Here is a 23,474-nt window from a genome sequence, read left to right as displayed (position 1 = left end):
AAGCTCGACTGAGGGCAGCATCAGGGCTGGGGTTCATCTGGTCTGTGGACTCTAAACTGGAATGTACCAACAGGGCTGGTCTCATCGGTGACACATAAGTACCGTACGCACCATTAAATATGATTGAGACTTGAGCAATCATCAAGGTTCAGTGACTAATCAAGTTCAACTTAAATTCAACTTCAACGGAGAGGCGTTATGCAACATCGGAGGGCGAAGTTTCATGAGTGACCCTACCCTTTGTGCCTCAAAAGCCCGGTTAATTTTTGTCAATATATTTATTAATTACTAAATCTTCTTTGTATATCCAAAACCACCAACTTAAAAAGGAAACATCAAACAAAAACATATCAAGTGAAATTGCTGCATCCCCAGTAGTCAACTAGGGATGCAGCAGTTCAACCCAGGCCTTATTAAAATGTTGGTTCCCATCATTTGTAATTGTTGTAGATAAAGCCAAAAGAGTTGATTTGCAGAAATGCTAAATAATCATTAACTCTGAAAAACATTTTTTCTTATAAAGACAGTCTGATCATATGTGTTTCCCATTTTTGAAAAGATGAGATGCCCCATTGGACTACATCTAAACACAGTGAGACGCTGCTGCAGAGTGGTATTGCTTCTCAATAGTAAAGCGTTAAGCGAGGTTGTGCAGTTATAAACGATGGGAACTAATATTTGAATAAGGCCCGGGGGGAAAAATGGTGAACCTGAATCTTTCAAGGCTCCTTTTCAAGGTACCTTTTTCCAGGCGACTGCTATGCAGCGGTGCAGGCCGTAGGGCTGGAGAACCCGAAGGCCCTCGCAGGTGTTGTACATCTGCCTGCAGAGGAGCAGGAAGGCCCCGCACACGGCAGGAGGTATCTCTGCCTCTCCCAGGGAAGGGGGGACCTTGTCCAGCAGCCTCTGGGTGAACTGTGCAATGACGTGACTGGCCGAGGTGCTGCAAAGAATGGCAGTGAAGAGAGGAGCATAGGAGAGGAAGAAAAGAAAGATAAAACTAGTCCTTAAAAAGTCCTTCCTTTAAGAGAAGCTGGCTGCTCATATCGTTGATCACTTTCAGCCCGTCTCAGTACCTCTTTTTCTCCATTAAAGATATTGATTTTGAGACAACATTAGTTTGAAAAAAGAAAAGGAAGGATATACTGAGAGAATGAAAGGACTGAGTCAGGTCGGCAGGAAAGGGTTAAGGCTCTCAAGAAATGACAACAGTGTGAAACAAAAATGGATGCGGTTCTTTGTTTGAGAGATCTTTCCTTTACCTCTTTTTTCTTTTTTTATATAAAAAAATACTAACACCCATTCCAGAACAAAAGGGTTGTGCATCATTCAGATATGAGAGGTAGATATGAGTGGATGGTATGATGCAGTCTAAAGGATTTGTTGGTGTAAATTCCCATAAATATTTCAGCAGAACCTGAAAAATCTTATCACACAAGCTCACCCCTCGCCGTTAACAAGAAGTAGGTTCTTTTCATTCAGGAAGAGGGCCAACCCTCGGTCTGTGCAAGCGATGCGCGCCAGCGTCTCAGCGATGTGAGTCAATGTGGCCCCGGGGGACTTTAATTTGCTCTGTGAAGCACGGAGGGAAAACACGGCCAGAGTGAGTTTGCTCCGGAGCCAAACCGAACGCTTGAAACGATGGAGGGACGATGTAGCATCATTTGAAGAATCAAACAAAGCCTTGAACGACCCGCTGCAGTTTCTCACTGTGCTTACTGTAAATGCAGTCCAATGGGGCAAACCTTTAAGCCTTGACCCCAACCCTAACCCTAAAAAATAAAAAAGTTATATCTCTTTTTCGAAAATGGGAAACCCACATTATAGTCACATGTAGTCTTGGGGTATTCTTTTTTTTTTTTTACATGTTTTGAATAAGAGCAATAGCACGTGATATACATTATATAACTACTTTTTGCAATTGTTGCAGGACTTCCAAAGCATAACGTTGGCTACAGTAAGTTACCTTCACTCAGTGGGAGGTAAAATGAAGCGGCTCAGCTTCCTGTTTCAAGTCTCTTGAGTAAGCACAGAAGTAGCCAAAAGAACTGACTCGTGGAACTGCCAAAGAGTCGATAAAACTCTGAAAAAACTCATAAAATGCATAATGTTTTTCCCGTTATGACATTAAACTATATATATGTAGAGCTTCATGTTTTCAAAAAGGAGATTTAAGATAAGATCACACTTTGTTAACCCCTGCAGGCACGTGCAGAGGGGGAGGCAGAGGGTGCTCCAGCACCTGCCCCTTTGCAGCAAAATGCCTAAAACCAAAGCTGGGGGGGTCCATGTGCCTTTTCTTTTTTTTTATTTGAGCATCTGCCCCTCTTAACGTCTCTGCATGGGCCTGGGGAACATAAATGATGTCAGACCAAGATGAAAATGTATTTGTATTGTATATCATTAATATTCAAATCATACCATGGACCGGAGAATATCCTGAATACAAATAACTGACATCCAGCTCCTGCCTCTGTTTTTGTGACAAGGCAAGCAAGTTTTAATTAATTAAAAAAAATAGATTCCATGTCAAACATTCTATTCTATTCACTCAAATGAACCATTCAAAACAAACGTGTGTGATTGTGTGTGTGTGTGTGTGTGTGTGTGTGTGTGTGTGTACTGACCTGCTGTGCGTAAAGAAGTGCTATAACAGGAGCAAGGAGTGTATCTATGACAGGGGTTTGGCAGACACAATCTGTAGCACAGTCTTCTCTCTCGCACAGCACCCACAGCACCTCCATGACCAGATTCCTGGGCGACAGGGAGTCTGGACGATGAAAATCATAACACATGGAGATGGTTGGAAGGCAACGTAGGGAATGTCATACAGGTCCAAACTTCTCACTGATCATTTCTTAAGTTATTGTATAGGACCATATATTAAATTTTTGGACATGACCTTTTAATTTTCAGGCTTTTTTCATTCTTATCCTTTATTCTGATATTTATTTATATATTGGTTATATCTGCTGGTTATATCGGTTATATCTGGTGTTTATCATTAGGTTTAACTCAAGTCAAGTCAAGTCACACTTTAAATATAAAGCGCATTTCATACCAGGGCAACACAATGCGCTTTGTACAATATATATGAGGAAATATATTACTCATTACTGCAGGTTAATCTGCTTATTCAGCATGATTCCATTCCTGAGCACTCAGACGAAGGTGACCCTCCAGACACTCAAGGCAGGGAGACGCTATGGATCATTGGCACAAAATTGCTGTGATATAATTCCAAGGAACAATTGAAGGCTATAAAGAAGGGTTTGGCAGGGGCAAAGATTTGGCAAGACATATTCCGAAGAATCGTGAAAAGGGTCAATGTCACCGACAGGGTCAAGAAGACACATTCCATTTCTGGGTGGAAGATTATACTGATTGGCGTAGATAACAGTGACTCAGTCTGTGTGTGTGTGTGTGTGTGTGTGTGTGTGTGTGTGTGTGTGTGTGTGTGTGTGTGTGTGTGTGTGTGTGTGTGTGTGTGTGTGTGTGTGTGTGTGTGTGTGTGTGTGTGTCTCAGAGTTTCGGTCAAAAACTGTACTTTGGACTCGTACAAAAAATAAAAACAACTGGATGAAAAAGTTTAAAACACTCAAGACAATTTTTTTCATACATATGAAAGGGCTGGACAGAAAACATAAACTGTGTGTGCGTGTGTGCCTGCGTGCATTCGTGCGTGCGTGCGTGTGTGTGTGTGTGTGTGTGTAGTCCTACCTGTGTGGGGACTGTCAACATATGAGGACATATGGGGATGTTGGTACATGATGTTTATCAGGGTGAGTACCAGGTCTGTCAAGCTGACTGGATCTGAAACACAGGACCGGGGATGGGTGGGAGAATAAACAGATTAGTTCAATCGGCTGAGCGCATGACAAATCAGGGAAAGATTTAGGGTGGAGGGTGGGGATGGGTCATGACCACTACTGGGAAGAGAAATAAATATAGAAATGAGTAGCTTGTCTCTTTATCCCTGTGACTGTAGACGAAGGCCTGTAAAGTTAAATCCTGGGTCACATCGATGCTGGGTTGAGGTCCACCCAGAACAGGGCGATACGGGAGAATTCAATTTTGAGCTGTCGCAGGGAATTTCACACAATATTATTATGCATCACAATATCTGTTTAAAGCATAGGTTTGCGTTTTTTTTCCAACCGGGCCTTATCACATTTTTGGTTCCCAACGTTGAGCATAAGCTGCAGCAGAGCGTTAAGTTTCTCAATAGCAAAGTGTTCGCGAGGCTGCTATGAACGGTTATAAATGATAACATTTTAATAAAGTCTAGTTTATGTGAAAAAGGGTGAACCTATCCTTTAAGAATTCATAATGCATATGGAAGTATCTAACTGGGATTCACAAAATTATGTTAAACAGTAAATGCTCACTGTACATGGTTATGTTTCGTATTAGAGCCAAACTGTAGTTTTCAAATACAATGTTGATGTCTTGATGCTTCGAATCAATAATGTTCTATCCATCCGTTAATAACCTAACGCAAGGGTGACAAGGAAACTATTCTTGTCAATCTAATAGAATTATGAAATGAAAACTCATGGTAGGGAAGGAGGATAACACACTCAGATTGGGAAGCTTGGCGTTAATTAAGGGAAATTAAGGACCTGGTTGAGGAACTAAAAGAATTAGCAAGTTAGAGAGCGATTGAAATCCAGGTTTAAATAACATTAAGATGACAAATAGCCTTACATTCATATCAGCTGGATGAGTAAAACTCAAGAAAAACGGCAAGTGGACTGGGCAGTTATGTTTGTCCAATTGACACCTATGATTAAAACCAAACATGTAAAGTTATTTGGCTTCCACAGTAAGACACTACTTTAGTTCTGCACACTTATGAAGACTCAGGATCTTGTGAGCACACTGTTACCTGAGCAAACAGACAACTTCTAGACTAGGTGAATAATTGAGTGTTGAGGAGGGGCAGCAGGAGATTAGTCTGTCGTAATTGTCTGTTCAAATGATGGAACTTTATCATCCAAGTCATTAGGTTTAGGTCTGGACGCTATCGCACAGAGCCTGTAAATAATCTCTGGGGGGGTGGGGTGATGACTAGCTAGACTGAACTACGACAGCTATAAAATATTAACTGTGTTTTGCGTGTATGTGTTGAAATATAATTTGGCAGCCGTGAAAACACAGGGCAGTACTTGGGGCGGCGTGCCTCATCGTACCTTTGTCCTTGTTGACTTGGATTGGAAAGAGCCTCCTCCCATTGGTGTAGATGAGGAGTTTTCCAATAATGCACAGCGAGTGGACCAAGCAGGCGTATTCCAGCTCTCTCCATGTATAAACGCCCCTCTGCGTGGAGCCTGCAACGTTCGCAGAAGCAACACTTGGACAAACATCACGGCGGGACCCTCCACTCACTTTTGATTACGGCTAAAGACACGCTGACTGCAATGTTTGATGCAAAACCGTCTTGGGCAGCTTGGACAGTGGGTTTGGACAGCACGCAGTAGCGGTACTCCCCGGCCCCCAGTAGAGGCAGAACTCCTCTCAGTACAGCTTTTAAACTCTGAATGGTGGGTAAAAATGAAAAGTGGGGCATTCATTTGTTGAGCATCAGCTCACAATGGATGAGTGCCTTTGAACCCAAGCAAACACATGCTTGACCAAATGTTTGTTTTTGTGACCAAGGAAATACATGAGAATTCCCCAAAAAAATAATTAGCTCATCTTGAAAATGAAAGTGTTATTTTGAGATAAGTTGACTGGTCTAAATTATGTTTGTTACTCTTACTAATTTTGAGAAAATATGTCTTTGAAAATCTTACTTAAAAATAGCTTTCTGATTTCTACAAATCTGAGGACCTCTGACAGCGCGTCAGAGGTCCTCAGATTTGGAGAAATTATGAAAAGAAGCCAGAGCATTATGAAAGAAGACATTTTGAGACATCTTTCCTTATTTTAAGAATACAACGTCTTATGAATTGGACTTGCAGAGTAAGTTTCCTTGACGTACATTTATTCCCTTGAAATCTTAATTAAAAATCTCACCCCGTAATAGGCAGGTCATTTTGCCTGAAATCTTTTTATTCTAAAAATCTTCTTTTCTCCATATTTTTGGATGACCAATCGTTCTGCAGTCAGCACGTGCTCTGCTCCGAGGAGTCAGCGTATCACTTGCTGTTCCACGACAAGGTCAAGTAAAGCCTCTCTCCCTCTTGAGCAGACAGCTGGCTCATGGCAGATAACGCCCAAAACCAGACTATAACTCCTGACGCCTGCTTATGAAATGCTCTCCACCATCAAAATGTCTTGCCACTCCTCAGCATCCCTGTATTATGTTCTCACTGGGCTTCAATCTTTCGTTCATCATTTTCGCTGTTCTTCTTCTCGGGCCACACTTTCCAGGCACATGTTTGCTCCCAAAATGATGTTCTCGATAAAAAGGCGACGTAGGATTCATGAATCATAAGAGTCCCCGGAAATTGTTCTTAAACAGGATGCGCGTGCCTGTTCATGTTGACCTACACAGGCAAACTTCACTGTCTACACCAGGGGTGCCCACTCTTTTTCCGCTTGCGAGCTACTTTTAAAATGACCAGGTCAAAATGATCTACCTGCGTTAAAAATGCTAAATCTATTTATTTATATATATATATATACGGAGTATACTTTATATATACAATATATTTTGGCGTACCTTGCATCACTGCATGAACCTTTACGGCACAATAGCATTAAATACATTTATGGTCATTACCTCACTCTGATGACTTGCACTGAATGGAGTCGGCCAGGGTTGCATAGTCCGGACTGTAGCTGCTGGTTGCCAGCTTCAAGTATGCCCCAAATGATCATCCGTCATGGTGGAACTGTTTTTTGACTTAATAATTGTCATGTGGGAAAAGGCTGACTCACATAAATAAGTAGAGCCGAATAATGCAGTCAAGGAGGGAGCACATTTCCTCATGTTTGGGTAATTTTCCTCTGTGAGTAAGTTCCAAAACGGTCCCTGAGCGCTGGACTTGAGCTGAATGTCAGCCTGTAGTGTCAACGTCTCATCCTCCACTGCAGACGAGTTCAGGTGAAACAGTGTTGCAATTTTTGATGCGAGTGAATCAACCTCAATATCTTCCCTAAATGGGAAGCACATAAATGTAGCGATTGGCTTGAGTAAATCAAAGTATTGAAACCGTTTGTCAAAGTCTGACAGACAGTTTTCAATCTGCTCTGTGTAGCGCACACTGTCAAGTTGCGCACACGCCTTCCCTTGGGTCTCCAGCTCTGATGAGAGGTTTTGAAAGTTCCCCAAATCATGGCGCTGCAGCTTTGAGAACAGAAGTTGCATTTTTCGTTTGAAAGCATCACTGAACTGATCATGTTGACCACGTGTTTGTCTTCTCCTTGCAGCTCTAAATTAAGCTCATTCATGTTGGTCAGATCGGTTAAAAAAAATGTATTTATTTTTTTGAATGGCGCGCCATCCACCTGCACTATCTTTGCGATCAACATATTGGTCACCCCTGGTCTACACCATGAAATACATTTCTTAAAGGATAGGTTGGCTCTCTTTCAACCCTAGCCTTATTAAAATGTTGGTTCAATCATTTCTAAGTGTTCACAGCACAACCTTGCTGAACGCTTTACTACTGAGAAACGTATCACTCTGCTGCTTCTCACTGTGCTTCAGTACAGTCCAACTGCTGAAAAATTGTCAGTTTCCCGTTTTCGAAAAAGGAAAGTTGTGTTTTATACAGCTTGCATCGAACCAAAGTGAGAAGCTGCAGCAGAGCTGTGAGTTTTTCAAGAGTTAAGCATACAGCGAGATTGTGCTACGTACAGTTACAAATGATGAAAGCAACATCCAGTTCACTAACTGTTTCCAGGCCCAATATATTTCTGTGGGGTGTTACGAGAATGTACTTAGAAAAAAAGGAACACAGGAGCAAAAATGTGCCTGGAAAGTGTGGACGGAAAACTGGAGGACCTGTTCTCTCTTCCTGGCACATTTAGCCAAGCATTCTATTAAAAGCAGATACTAGAGTCCAACCGATATATATCGGTTTGGCTGATATAGCGGCCATTATTTGACTTTTTGACCACCGGGATCGGCAGTTATGCAGCCGATGTGTCCTGATTTTAAAATAAGTATAATAAACAGCACGTTGCAGGGCTCACCAATAAGGACACACCCTTCAGGATCAGGAGGGAACACTTTCTTTTTAATTAACTCCAGAAATAGGCCAATCGATCACTTGCTATCGCGGTGTCTCATTTTTCGTTAAAATAAGGCGTGCTCTATTCACGTTGGTGATAGTTTGACCATAGCCTTGGTTTGTTAAAATAAATGAGTCAAGGGAGCTAGGCAGGCTAAAATAATCTACATTTTAAAAGGGAGAATTTTCGAAAATTCTGCATTTACATAATATTTTGGGACATTACTGCTCCTGAAAATAAATGTGCAACGTCGTGATTGACATGGTAGCACTTACAGTTGTTGTGCTGCCCCGGAGAGAGCGGAACATCAGCTGCGTCATTTGTGGCAGCCTCGTTGTATTGAAGACACCGGCGAAGTGCTGCTGTGACCTAAAATAAACAACAAACAAATAAAGAGAGAATCGAATGAATCCTAAAAATGGGGTGTGCTGAGGAATGGAAAACATTTTTTTCTTTATCTATATTCAACTGCTGCATCCGTTTGCAGGCAGGGTAGCACAAACACCTACAAGTACTTTAAGGGCTTACATACCTTGAAAAGGTTATTGACACGTCTCAGATTGAGTTTCAGGAGCGGACGTAAGTGGGATGGGTTTGGAATAAAAGATTTTGGATTAAAGAATCATTTTACAGTATGTAAGTCTCTATTTGACCTACTTCACATCCCGGTCTTAAACACACTTACTTACGCCTCCAGAAATTGGGGGATTTTTTTAACTACTCACTGTTTTTCTGCAGCACCCCCTTCTGGAATACACCAACTCCACTCTCACCAATGTACATTATAGAGAAATAGCTGAGTTTAACACAAAAATTTCTAAATTTCAAGACTTTGAGTCAGCTGCCTCCATACAAAAATCCTCCACCTCAAAAACATCATTGAGTTGTCTCTACATTGTCACTGGTTGTCATGATGTTCCTGTTCGGGATGTTCATATTAACCGTTTAACCTTTAACCGACAATAAGAATTTTGACCGATTAATAATATCAGTTAAACTGTTAAAAATATGTATAATTAATACTTTTATTTTTTTACGTAAAAAAAATAAATAAATAAATAAAAATAAAAAAAACTACGCCAAGTGGGGTTTGTGCCCACATAGAACGTAATGTAATGTGGCAAATGCGGTCTCCCCGTTCCAGAAGTGCAGGATTTATTATTTACAAGTAAAGTATTTACACACAAACATCCAGCTTTTACTAAATTAAGTACCATAGCAACAGAAAGCAATGGGGAGACGTGCTTCCCAGCAGTGGGGATGCACAGGTTTTTTTGGAACAGTACAGAGTAAGGACTTGGAAAGTTCCTTAACTCAGTTGTGTTTAAAAATGTTGTTTCATACATGTAGGAAACAAACAAAAATAAATACATCAGTCAGGCACGGGAGCCACCGTGCACCGTTGTCTGGAGGACAAACACACAGTTTAAAAATAGTTAGATTTACGTTTTGGTTTTTCGATACAAGTGAAATAAAATAAATGTAGATCTTTCTCTATGAGATTATATTATATATTGCTATATCATCACAAAATTTGCATATTGAGCAGCATGTACATGCGGGGGTGTCCGAGCACCTGCCCTATGGACCCCACAGTTTTTAATTAATGGGTGTCGAGGTAGAGGATTGTCTGGGCAAGATATATTCATGACGATTTCCTCATGAACCTCGCACCTCGGCACACGTGCGATGTGCGCACAGCGGCTCCGCTGTGCTGCTCAGTTTGCCCAAAATATCACCAACCCGAGCTGGGGGTCCATGTGCCTTTTCTTTTTCTTTTGGAGCACCTGCCCCTAAAAGTCTCGGGACTGTAGAGGGGAAGTGAGAACCGATCACCAATGCCTACTGGACAGCTCTAAGAGGAGAGGAGATCGACCCCTCTCTCCCTCTCGTCGCTCCAGTTTCAGAACACAGTAAACTGCCCTTCAATCAATTTTTAAATACAACTCATGGGGGTGCCACGTGCAACCACATGTGCCTTTTATTTCATTTACGTAAGGGAACAGCTTACGCAGCCCCTGGGTAAGGTCCTTTCCCCGACCCGGAAGTGCCAGCCGCAGTAAGCTAAGCTATTTACAAACCAAACACAGTAACAAAATGATAATGCTATATCTATAATAAACTGTTAAAAATGAATTAACGGTGTGTGATTGGAGCATATATTATTTAAAGTAATTGTTTTTCCCCAACCTAATTGTGTGCACCCTCTAGTAAAAATGTAAAAATGCTTTTGCTCTATATGTTGAACGAATACTGACGTCCAAATTGAGGACTCATGCCCATCCCTAACGTCGTCAACAAGTCGGAATATTGCCGTTATCGCGATATGAATTTTTTTACATTCGTCCATTCTAAATGGTACATTGTAATCTTGTCTGATAAGGGTTAATGATTGGTTAACAACAGTTGACTATCGGTCAATAATACATTCTAAATGACAATCCCTTGTTCCTGGTATGACATAGTGTTGAAATATTAAGAATGGCCCCAGTTTCCATTTGGAGGGCATTCGAGTGGGAAAGCAGGAAGTGAAATTGCCCGGAGGTTGCCTTCAATTCTTCCCAATAACAGTATCTGGAAGGAAGTTATGAAGACAGATTACTCACCAGATCCTTGTATTTTCTCTCTAGAAGTCTGAAGATGACGGTCCTACTGTAGGAACCATGCTGACAGAGTGAAGAGATCCAGAAAAGACGGCAGGAGAAGAAGGAAGGAAAAATGCAAAGGCATCATTGTGCTTAATAATAATAGGATTCATAGAATTGACACCTGAAATAACACAAAGTTGTTCATCTACTTTGGAAGCCGTACGAACCATCCACTTTTTAAACCAAATGGCCTTAATGTCAAGTAAGGCCAGCAAATGAATGGGTTCCAGGGGTTTCTCAGCGTCTGGTGAAGCCGTCCCCTGATCAGGACGGAATGAAAGTAGAGAGAACGTGCTCTCTATAACTTCCTCCATGTACCTACAGAAGTTGGGGAAAGGAAGTGAAGACAACCACGAGAACAGACAATTGCCGTCCGAAAACGTGCGCCGGGTTGGTGAAACAAAGTCAAACCACTCACTTCTCCGGGTGGCGGATCCAAAAAGACGGCACCTCCTTTTGAAAGTCATTCATCAGCCTCATCTGGAAAAGGCGGAGATGAAAGCAGACATGGACTTGAAATCACAATAACGTAATTTACTGATTGATTTTCCTTCCCCCGAGTTAAGTACGTAAACTGTCACTCACTTTTATCAGAAACTTCTGTGGTTAATGTGTGGAGGACAAAAAGGTTTTTTTGTTTCCACTCTTGTGAATAATCAATAACCAACACTGTACAACTAACTGCTTTTTTTCTCCACATTTTTGCATGGGACATTTTCACCATCTTCATATTTAAGTCAGATGTATGTTTCTGAGACAAATGTTATTTTTGTGAAAGTGCGTTTGAGACCAAGAGGCTGGTGGTCGACCCGTAGAATGGAAAAAGTCAAATTAGGGAAAAGCATACAATAACAGCAGTGTCGTTTATGTATTTCTTACACATTCCACAGATGTAGAATGAAATACCTGTTTGAGGAGTCGCCTGATGTCAGGTCTGGCAACGTCGAGCCCCGCTGTGCCAGTTGAAAAGCTTGGTTTTTTGGAATGGAAATAGGACTCCACGCTTTTCACTACACGTCAAAAGGGCAAAATATGATATTAATAATTATTTTCACACAATATATGTCAGCATGTTTTCATTTTTGATGTACTAGGGCTAGCGTTCACAAACCTTCGGATTTTTTCAAGCTGCTGCAGAGTCTAAGAATGACTTACAATATGTAATGTACATGTAATGCAGTAAGCCAACGTGTAAAAAAACAGCTTTGTCTCCTGTCTTAAACAAACGCAAAAGAAAGCGTTGCCTCATAATAAGAGTAAAGAAATAAGGTCTTTCAATGCTTTTCAAAAACAGAATGAATAAATAACACAATAAAATCAATTAAGGAAACAATTGAATGAATGGATTAATAATTTACGAATGGACCAAAATGCAGTCTTTAAAATATAACAGAGCCGTTGGCGTACCCAGGCTGGTGTAGATCTCCCTTGTCACACTGAATGGAGAGGAAGAGAAGGTTTTGGCAAAGAACTTGAGTACTTTATCCTGCAGAGGGTGATGGCGGGAAACAGGAAGAGCACAAAGTTTCAATGAGTTGACTTCAGGATTTAGAGATGTTAGGTGATACCTTTTTTTGGGGTAAATTCTCTTTTTGTCTTTGTTATCCAGCTTCAAACGAGAAGGTCAAAGCCAATTTTCAGAAATATTGACGGGCTTCATAAAGACGTAAGATGCATTGCTCAAATAACTCATAGATGATGGAAGGTACATTTCCCTAATTTCTTATTGGCAGTTAAGAGTTAATTATTAACATCCCTACAACAAACATCACATTATAAAAATGGTGCGCTCTTTGCAACCTCTATAAAAACAACATCTTAATCTCTTGAATTCAATTCAAGCGTCCTGTTTTGTCTGCTGCTGACAGACAAAACAGGCCTCCGGTGAACGCTGAATCGCACTCACACTGAGGTCAGGGTCAGGGTCGGCCAGCGCCGCGGAGAGACTCCTGCGCAGGCTGCTCCAGCTCTCACAGCACAGCACGTCCGAGGGGGGGGCGCAGCACAGGGCCTGCAGGGCCTCCCAGCGCACCTGTAGTTCGGAAAGAACAGCGGCTATGATGTGTTTCACAAGGGAACTCGCGCCAGCCGCCCGCCACAACACGCAGGTGGCTGTTGGAAAAAATAATAAACATAAACAGCATACAGCAAAATGTACGGAAGACGTCCACAACTTTCAGAAATGACAGCGGTATCAAGCTGCCAATTTGCAATGAATTGCAATTCGTATTGTGATTTTGCATCACATTTTAGAGGAAAGGTTTGACCAGTTTTCAACCCAGACATTATCAAAATGTTGGTAAACGGCATTTATAACTGTTCGTGTTCAAAACCCAGTGGGGGCTGGTGGTGATATCTGAGGGGAGGGCTAAAGAAAAGTCAAAAAACCAGCGCACACACGCATACACACCGATAGCTTTTCGTTCACTTCGGGTAAGTTCTCCGTCAGTATGTCCAAAAGGTCCACCTCAATATTAACACCGGCCATTGAATTAACAAAATAAAAAACTTCAAAACATTTTAGATGTTAAAAGTATTTCATCGCCTCTAGCTTACGGTGACCAGATGTCCTGGTTTGTCCAGGACTGATTCAAGATTCAAGCGGTTTATTTGTCACATACGTATACATACTTTTATACATATATGCAGTGAAATGTCTTTGCAACACACCCGGAGATTACGCACAATAGTTACTAAACCGAACATAATAGCTAACCTAATTCCTACCTAGCAACTAACTGAAACTAACTGATTCCTAAAACATAATGCAGTTAGTGAATAGAATTATATAAATAAAATTAAATTAAAATAAAATAAGAGTCAAAAATGTATTACAAAGTGTGGGCACAAAATAGAAGGGAATAGAGTTATGTATATGGGATAGGCTATTTGGATATACAGATATGTGCAGTAAAGTGCATGTGACTGTCCCGGTTTCCAGATTTACAGATATCTGAAAAACACCAAAACGTCCTGGTTTTCAATATTCACTACAAAAATGTGTAGTAAATTAGACAATTTAATTGTCTTGGTTTTCAGCACAATTAAAATAATAATAATAATAATAATAATAATAATAATAATATACTTGTTTTCAGTTCTTACATATACTATATATGTATGTATATATATATATATATATATATATATATATATACACACACACACACACACACACACACACACACACACACACACACACACACTATATATTATATATACAGGCAAGCAGAAAATAGCACAAGGCAGCTATGCTCCATGCACGAAGACCCAATTGGAGAAGTGGGCGAGTGGTCGTGTTGATGAAGTTTCTATCATGTGCCAGGCGCATGATATAAACCTGATGACACGCCCGCTTGCACGCTATGAATTTTGTGCTTTCAGGGGCGTGTACATGTATGTGTGTGTGTGCGCGTGCGTGTGGTTATGTGGGTGCAGGGCCGGCGCTTCCAATAGGTGATTGCTGCACGTCCCCGTGCGTCGTTCCTCTCCATTACCTTACTGAACTCAGCAAAAAAAGCACTGTGCATAAAGGGGACCCCCCTGCCAACAGAGTGCTGAAGTTTGGGGGTTTCAGAATGTGGTCACCCTACACTAGCTACAACTTCGCTGAAGGATTTACCACTGAGAAGCTTACTGTTGTGCTGCAGCTTCTCACAGTGCTTAAATGCAGTTGGGCAAACATCTATACAGGAAACTCAATATTGTCAGACAGTCCTGTCAAACCGGAAACAAATGTCGCAAACAGTGTATTTGTTTAACCGTGTATTTGGGGTTTTTTGTTTATCCCCCCCGCATTTCACTCTTTACCATAATGTGAGTTTTCCCTTTTTGAAAAGGAGATTTAACATATTTTTTCAAGGCGTAAACTTTTGCCGCACTGTACTGCATTCAAGCACATTGACCAGCTGCGGCAGAAATCTAAGTTTCTCAACCATAAAGCGCTCAGCGAGGTTGTGCTATGAACAGTTACAAATGATGGGAACCAACATTTCGACAAGGACATATTACAATTTCCTAATATTTTGACAAACTGTTAATCACTTAATTATTAAAGAAAAAAAAAGTAATCTCTAGCTCCTCTTTCCCACTTAAAAGTTTTGCTGCATTTATATTGAAATTACACAAATTGTCAGAATCCAGTCACTAGTGATTAGGCAGACACAGCGGAAATTACTCATTTTAAGACATTTTTAATCACCTCTTTTGGCTTGCTGGAGTCAAGTTTTCCAGCCAAGGCTTGAAGCTGTTCTTGTTTAATGAATGCGTAACCCTGGAAAGGAAGCACAGTGGAGACGCAGGAAACTTTGTTGGAAAGCTGCCATGCCACACAGAAAAACAACAAAGATAAGGCATGAATCCTAAGTGGATAACTGTCTGAATGCCACCAGGATTGTGCAAGGGACAGTAAATGCAGAGGAACCTGAGGTAGACTTATGCTTTGTCTTGGATTCTGCTTGACATAAATCTAAAACGGTAGGTGGGGAAAATTTTGGGCTGTCAGGCAAACAACACACTCTGCCCAAATGATTGCTTAGGTAGGTATGCGATAAAAACTTTTGGTGTTCTCGAAGAAGCTGTTGTAAATATGAAATTTAAGACAATGAACTCAGGTTAATTCAGACCCGTCGAATTACCCATTAGAAATGGGTTATATAGCCTAAATAATTAGAAAATCGATTTTCTGAATTTTTCCAATAATGTTAACAGTACCAGTAACGTTGGAGCTCACTGACACTACAGTCTTTAATAATTTAGCCCCGGGACCAGTTCAATATCAGGTGACAGTACCCCCCCGAATAGTGGAATACTCGCATTGATCAGCCGAATCCAAAGAAAATCCAAAGAAAGAGTCAGAGAGGTACAGCTCTAGTTACAGTATATGTTAGATCAGCCACAACATAAATTGTGATTTTAACATACATAACATGTCTGCTGCCCCAGCCAGACTTTTATTATTGATTTTATGGCTGTTGTTGACTCTTTTAACCTCACTCAAGCAGTACAAGAACCTACGCATTCTAAGGGCCAGACCCTTGACTTAGTACTGTACAGTGGTCTCAGCCCTGAAAACATTGAGACAAAGGATATCTGTATCTGATCACAGAGTGGTTCTATTCAGTGTGGTCTTATCCCATTTTTTTATTTTAACTTTATGTCAGCAAGTACGTTTTCTGGGCTTTTCAGTGCTGCTGCTTTGCCTCTTACTGCCTTTTATCCCAATTTGAACAGAGGAGCTCGTCTCCCATTTCAATGACACGTGTCTGACTGCCCTGGACTCTGTCGCCCCATACAAAGACAACAAGTCAAATAAAACATCCCAGCCCTGGCTTAATGAATCCACCCAGGACCTAAAGAGAGACTGTAGGAGAAAGGAACGGAAATGGAAGAAGGGTGGTTTAAATGTATTTTATGAGCTCTGGAAAGACAAGTACACAAGTATCAAAGGGCAGTTAAAGAAGCAAGAGCAGCTTTCTTCTCTCACCTGATTGTTGCAAACCAATCCAACCCTAGAATTGTATTTAAGGTAATAGACTCCATCATCAACCCCTCCCCCTGCCGTCTAACTCAGGCCTCACCAGAGATGTGTGAGGAGTTTTTTATATAAGACAGCAAATTATGCCCCCTGACCAAGTTATACATGCCAGGAGGGACATTTACAGTTATTTAAGCAATTTTGAAACTGTGTCACTATCATTTTTACTTGAAACTCTATCCCACATGAAATCAACCACGTACAGCCTTGACATTATCCCACCACATTTCTTAAAGAGGTGATTGACACAATTGGACCCAGTTTATTATCTATTATAAATACAGTAGCTTGCAGGAGAAAGGCATTTTTCCGTCTGCTGTGGTCCATCCTCTATTAAAGAAACCTAACTTTGATCCGTCTGTTCTGAACAATTTTAGCCCCATTTCTAAACTTCCATTTCTTTCAAAGGCTTTCAAGAAGGTGGTTTCAACCCAGCTTTTGGCTTTTATGTGTCATGATAACATCTTTGAGAAATTCCAGTCTGGTTTGAGAGCATTACATAGCACAGAAACTGCCCTCCTCAAAGTAACCAACGATATCTTTTTAGCAGCTGACAGGGAGGAAAGTGCAATCTTAATTATTTTAGATCTAAGCGCAGCCTTTGACACGGTAAATCAGGCCATTTTAATTGGCTTCAAGGACACTGCACTTGGCTGGTTTTATTCCTACCTTTTAGAAAGAACCTCCGCGGCCTCCATAGGTAACTACTCATCCTCTACAACTCCCATTACCTGTGGTGTACTGCAAGGTTCTATTTTAGGTCCAATTTTATTTTCAATATATGTGCTGCCTCTTGGCCGGGTCACGGTGGCAGCAGGCTGAGCAAGGTGCTCCAGGCCCCCATCTCCCCGGCAATGTTTTCCAGTTCCTCCCGGGAGACCCCGAGGCGTTCCCAGGCCAGCTGTAATCCCTCCAGCATGTTCTGGGTCTACACCGTGGTCTCCTACCAGTTGGACATGTCTGGAAAACCTCCAAAGGAAGGCATCCTGATCAGATGCCCGAACCACCTCAACTGGCTCCTTTTGATGTGAAGGAGCAGCGGCTCTACTCCGAGCTCCCTCCGGATGTCCGAGCTCCTCACCCCATCTCTAAGGCTGAGCCCGGCCACCCTACGGAGGAGACTCATTTTGGCCGCTTGTATTCGCGATCTCGTTCTTTCGGTCACTACCCAGAGCTCATGACCATAGGTGAGGGTTGGGACATAGATGAACTTTGCCTTCAGGCTCAGCTCCCTCTTCACTACAACGGTCCAGTACAACACCCACGTCACTGCTGAAGCCGCACCAATCCACCTGTCCATCTCACGCTCCATTTTCCCCTCACTCGTGAACAACATCCCGAGATACTTGAACTCCTTCACTTGGGGCAGCAACTCGCTCCCGACCCAGAGGGAGCAATCCACCGTTTTCCGGCAGAGAACCGTGGCCTCAGACTTGGAGATGGTGACTCTCATCCCGACCGCTTCATACTCTGCTGCAAACCGCCCCAGTACGTGCTCGAGGTCACAGTCTGATGAAGCCAACAAAACCACATCGTCTGCAAAAAGCAGAGATGCAATTCTGAGGTTCCCAAACCAGACACTCTCCTCACCTCGGCTGCGCCTTGAGATCCTGTACATAAATATCACAAACAGAATCTGGGACAAGGGGCAACCTTGGCAGAGTCCAACACCCACTGAGAACATGTTTGACTTTGTGCCGAGAATACGAACACAGCTCTCACTTTTGTTGTACAAGGCCTGGATGGCTTGTACCCACGGCCCCGGTACCCCATACTCCCTCAGTACCCCCCACAGGATCTATATGGGTGCAATATAAATAAAGCTATTATTATTATTATTATTATTATTATTATTATTAACAGGTGAAGTTAATAACATTGCTCATCTCCTTCCAATGGCACCTGTCAAGGGGTGGGATATATTAGGCAGCAGGTGAATGAAGTTGGTGTCTTGGAAACAGGAAAAATGGACAAGCGTAAGGATCTGAGTGACCTTAACAAGAACCAAATTGTGGGGCTAGACGACTGGGTCAGAGCATCTCCAAAACAGCAGGTCTTGTGGGCTGTTCCCGGTATGCAGTGGTTAATACCTACCAAGAGTGGTCCAAGGAAGGAAAACCAGTGAACCAGCGACAGGGTCATGGGCACCCAAGGTTCATTGATGCACGTGGGGAGCGAAGTTAAGCCCAATTGGTCCAATCCCACAGAAGAGCTACTGTAGCACAAATTGCTGAAAAAGTTAATGCTGCTATGATAGAAAGGTGTCAGAACACACAGTGTTCAGTGCATCAAAAATTGTTCAGGAATGTTTTAAGTTATATGGCAATGAGTTCAAGGTGTTGACTTGGCCTCCAAATTCCTCAGATCTCAATCCGATCACGCATCTGTGGGATGGGCTGAAACAACAAGCCCGATCTCACAATTTACAGATCTGCTACTAAAGTCTTGGTGCCAGATACCACAGGACACCTTCAGAGGCTTTGTGGAGTTCATGCCTTGACAGGTCTGAGCTGTTCTGGTGGCACGAGGGAGACCTACACAATATTCGGCAGGTGGTTTTAATGTTATGGCTGATCAGTGTATGTATTAGATAGGCATGTTAAATAGATGTGTTGAATAAATGTGTCTCAATTGGAAAGCATTTCACTACTCACGTGGTTGAAGGAGGAATCACTGTCGGAGCAGTTGTCAGTGTAATGGCTTTCAGACTGCCTGCGCTGATTCTCTCTGTCCAGCTCGTCTTTCCTCAGCTGGTCTTCCTCAAATTTGTTGATGAGAGACTCCACCACCACTAACATTGTGTTCTTTAGGGTTTGCATCATCTGCTTGTATCTGGAAAGAAAAAAAAAGTTATGATTGGTTCATGCTGTGGCGGCAAAAAGTATAATATTGTTTGATATAATGCACACACATGTGTATATGTTTTACATTCACTTGTTTTATTAACCTTGTTTTTACAATTTTATTTATGTAAACCTTTTCTTAAAAATAAATATATATTTAGCTGGATTCCAGTGTGTATTGTCAAAATTGTAACATTCAATACATTTTAATTTGAAATTGTCGACTATCTTGTTAATAAACAAATGTGTGACGGAGCAACTTATGAATGAATGACTATCAACTATGAATAACTATTAACCAAGGTTCATTCTGGCTTTACAGAATTAACACTACAGTATCTTTTTCATTTTCAATGATTGAGCAAAACAAATATAATATATATTTTTCCAACTCAGTCTCATTGTCTCTTATTTATAGTAGTATATTATATATATATATATATATATATATATATATATATATATATATACATATATACACACACACACACACACACACACACACACACACACACACACACACACACACACACACACACACACACATACAGGTACTCCTCACTTAACGTCCGAGTTCTGTTCCTAGGACCAGGTTGTTAAGTGAATTGGTCGATAAGCGAGGACCCGTGTTATTTCATGGTAAGGGGGCGTGGCCATTGTGAATGCTAGTGTAGTAAATACTGACGGACTGTGGGAACGAGACTGAGACTGAGAACGGTGATGAGATGAGATGTATACAGTGTATATAGTGTATATAGTGTATATAGTATATATTGTGTAAATAGTGTATATAGTAGATATAGTGTATATAGTATATAAAGGGTGACGCGCGATGAGATGCTTGACCCTGAGACGCCGCGCACACGCCGCGGTATTGTACGCAGTGCACAATGCCAACTGGTCAGAGAGCTGGTTGTAAGTTCGAACAGTCGTTAAACAGGTAGGTTGTTAAGTGAGGACTACCTGTATATGTGTGTGTGTGTGTGTGTGTGTGTGTGTGTGCGTGTGTGTGTGGGTGTGTGTGTGTGTGTGTGTGTGTATGTGTGTGTATATATATATATATAATTAATCTCATTGTCATCTATTACAAAATAGTAGTCCGACAAATATTTTAAGTTTAAAATGTATTTAAAGGGGACCTTTTATGCTCACTTTTTCAATGATTGTGTACATACATTGGGTCTCTGATGGGCCTACTAACACACAAACTGTGAAAAAAGACAACGCAGTCAGTTTTTTATGAGAAGAAGGAGCCGTTCATCTTTGCTTCCCTAATATCTGTCACTTTGGTAGAATTAGAACCGCCCCCCATCTGAATAGCTCCACCCATGCCTGGAGTGCGATCGGACGAGCTAGAATCAGAGCTAAGAGCAAAACATGGGAAGTTCTGTGTTGTTGGCTGCAGAGACCACCACAAATCTTTTAAAAGAAAGAAGAATTAAAACCAACTGTCCGTGACTAAACTGCAGACAAGGGAAATGTAAGGATTTAAAAAATAATTGTGTGTTTCTTTCTGTGTGTGTCCACGGTAGGACTGTACCGTAGGCTGTGGCACGCGATCCGCTCCGCGTTCCTCCAAACAAAACCGTAGATGTATTTATTTATTTTATTTTCAACATTTCCGTAATTGAATGAAACAAAAAAAGCTCCAAGCTCCACGCTGCTCTGGACACTGCGGTGAAAGTCAGAACAAACTTTTAAATTAGGCCTTGTAGATCTAATAAGAGTGAAGATTCAGCAACTGGAAAATTTGTTCAGAAACAGATTTTAGTGTAGTGAGAAGGTGAAATCAGTGAAAGTTTACTGAGTAAATAAAACAAAGCCAGGAGTAAAGCTCAAACCCCATTGGCTCACAGAGGTAGGGGCCTCAGGAGGATGGCTCCCCCCACTGAAACAGCCCGTTTTCAGACCAGGTGGATTGGACGCATGTAAGAACGGCTCGAATGCATAATATGAGTGGGATTTTCAGCCCAAAAAATTTTTTTCACATGTTTTGGGGACAATTTTCTTACTCGGTTGATTCTCTGGTCCTTCTGGTGACGACGTGGATGACCGTGTCGTGACCCGAGCCAATAGCGTGTCCATCCCCTATGCCACAATCGTCCGTCTCCGCTTCGACGACCGCACCCAGTGACCTCTCCACATACTGACGGAGGTACTTGACCAAATCGTAGCTAAAATGGAAGAACGAGTTGGATGGTGAGTTTTTGCAGAGCTAAATTATTGGAGTACAGCAAAATCTTGCAGAAAGTACAGACCTGAATCAATTCAAGGACTGGGTTCATGCACAAGGTTCATTCTGGTATTACAACATAAAAATTCAAGGAATTTCAAGTACATTTATAAGCACTTTTTCATTTTCAAGTACTTAACACAAAACAAATATAATCAATTTTAAATGTGATATTAATTAATTAAAATTCAATATAATTGTCGTCTCATTGCGTATTATTTATATTAGTGTATTTATCATATATACTGTATCTCTTATCTTTAATTAATTTCACCGTCACCTACTATTATAAGTGTCTATTATTATAAGTGTTGGATTTAATTCATTAATATATGTTGTAAAAGCAAATTGGAATTTTCTTTATTACGTAAGGATTTGAATAACAAAACCAGGGGGAATATCATAGCTTTTCAATCGTGGCGTTTTCTTCAACGACTTTTCATGCACTTCAGCACAAAATGCACTATTTTCAAGGTATTCCAGTACTTAAATTTCTGAAGATGCAAGTCAGGCACTTCAAACACATCAAGGATCTGGTAAGAACCCTGCTCAGACCTGAATCTATCCCAGGACTGTGCAGGGATTTCAGCTCTTGGGGGGGTCGACATGGGTTAAAGGCCACAAAAAAGGGGGTTCGAATTTATCAATCAATGACAAACTGAGGAGACAGCTTCAGCAAACCCAAACGTTCATATGTTTACCATACTTTCATTGAAGAAATATTTGCATTCTGAATGTAAGACGCCATAGCATTCAATTCAACCCTACTGATGTGTCCATGTATGGATAGGATACTTTTCATAGCTTTTGTTATTGTCAATGGATAATTGATTATAATAACACTGTAATAAGTCAGACTTACCCATAACACATCTGTTATTATTGTATACATATCATTCATAGTGTACAGATATATCAAACTATACTCATATTTATACCCAGCTTGCATCCTTGCTGTCACTTATCCACTCACATAGCCTTTTGTTGTATTTTATCTGCCCTTATCTGGTGCAAATAAACCATTTTGTATATTCTGTATATTTCATATAGTTGTTGTTAAGCATTCGTTTTTTCAGTATAGGAGACATGGAACTGTACTGTGGTGCGTGCACATACTTGTGGAAGTTTTTGTCGGTCTCCTCCAAGTGCAGCAGGATCTCTTCAGCACATTCAATCGATGGCGCCCCAGAGATCCTGTCCCCGGTGCTCTTCAACAGCTTCCTGAGCAGGGACTGCAGCTCGGCCTCATCCGCGGCGGAGAACCGCGACATAGTTCAGTCCCGGGAACGTCGAGACATCACGTTTGGGACAGGGATACGAAACGGCATGCAGCGAGTCGCGTTGTATACAGCAGCGTTCGCTAGCTTAGCCTGCTAGCGCGCACGCTGGCGTCTCTCCCGGACAAATGCGAAAACAAGAAAGGACGAGTCTCCGAGGAAGCACCACAACGCTTTCCCGTATTGAGTATCGATGTATATTAACGTCCCCCCCTTTTATGAGACTTGATGATACGGCTGCCAGGTTGGTTTTTGGTCCAACTTGTGCCGCCGCTGCTTCTGTCAGCTCCGTTTCTATGGAAACAAATCGCGTTGCCACCCGATGCATTGTGGGATACTCCGAAACGGTCGAAATAAACGGGAGCAGATGCAATAAACATGGAGGTTTTGTTTTGGGTTTTTTTAAATACGGGGTTTAGTTTTATCTTCGACAGAATTTATTTCCTGTTTATTTCTTATTCCGCGTGTCAGTCATTTGTGATGTTGTGGTTTGAACGCGCTCTCTTGTGTATGTGTTGTAGGGATGAGAGTCTCGCGAACGATTCGTTCGTTGCGAATCTTCGTCGCTCCGGCAAAAGAGTGGGCGAGAAAATATACCCTCCGCTCCAACTGAAAATAATTTCTGAGGACTAACTCAAAATCCAGGTCATTGTGTAGGGATGATGTTGAACGTGACTGGCACTTTGCATTCTACCAAAAATAAATACTCTCGACAAAGGTAGACATTTTTGCATTTCTCTGTCAAAAATAAAT

The 23,474-nt window shown here is 41.5% G+C and overlaps 1 protein-coding gene across 1 annotated transcript in view; it reads right to left on the bottom strand.

The window, feature by feature from the left end:
* The window catches only part of tbc1d32 (TBC1 domain family, member 32), a gene marked incomplete at its 5' end in the record, with an annotated part of 84,280 nt that extends 61,565 nt beyond the window's left edge, over positions 1-22,715 (bottom strand). Inside the window, 16 exons of the mRNA XM_080021513.1 lie at positions 742-943; positions 1,445-1,572; positions 2,628-2,770; positions 3,721-3,813; positions 5,193-5,330; positions 8,460-8,553; positions 10,791-10,850; positions 11,000-11,150; positions 11,251-11,312; positions 11,739-11,842; positions 12,240-12,318; positions 12,739-12,864; positions 15,034-15,105; positions 19,023-19,200; positions 21,224-21,385; positions 22,561-22,715. Of these exons, the coding sequence (XP_079877639.1) occupies positions 742-943; positions 1,445-1,572; positions 2,628-2,770; positions 3,721-3,813; positions 5,193-5,330; positions 8,460-8,553; positions 10,791-10,850; positions 11,000-11,150; positions 11,251-11,312; positions 11,739-11,842; positions 12,240-12,318; positions 12,739-12,864; positions 15,034-15,105; positions 19,023-19,200; positions 21,224-21,385; positions 22,561-22,715 (1,947 nt within the window). The remainder of the gene's footprint in view (positions 1-741; positions 944-1,444; positions 1,573-2,627; positions 2,771-3,720; positions 3,814-5,192; positions 5,331-8,459; positions 8,554-10,790; positions 10,851-10,999; positions 11,151-11,250; positions 11,313-11,738; positions 11,843-12,239; positions 12,319-12,738; positions 12,865-15,033; positions 15,106-19,022; positions 19,201-21,223; positions 21,386-22,560) is intronic.
* Between the last annotated feature and the right edge of the window lie 759 nt (positions 22,716-23,474).

Source organism: Zeus faber (assembly GCF_960531495.2).
Source record: "Zeus faber genome assembly, chromosome: 2".
Taxonomy (NCBI): domain Eukaryota; kingdom Metazoa; phylum Chordata; class Actinopteri; order Zeiformes; family Zeidae; genus Zeus; species Zeus faber.
This window is presented reverse-complemented; position numbering and strand designations above follow the sequence as displayed.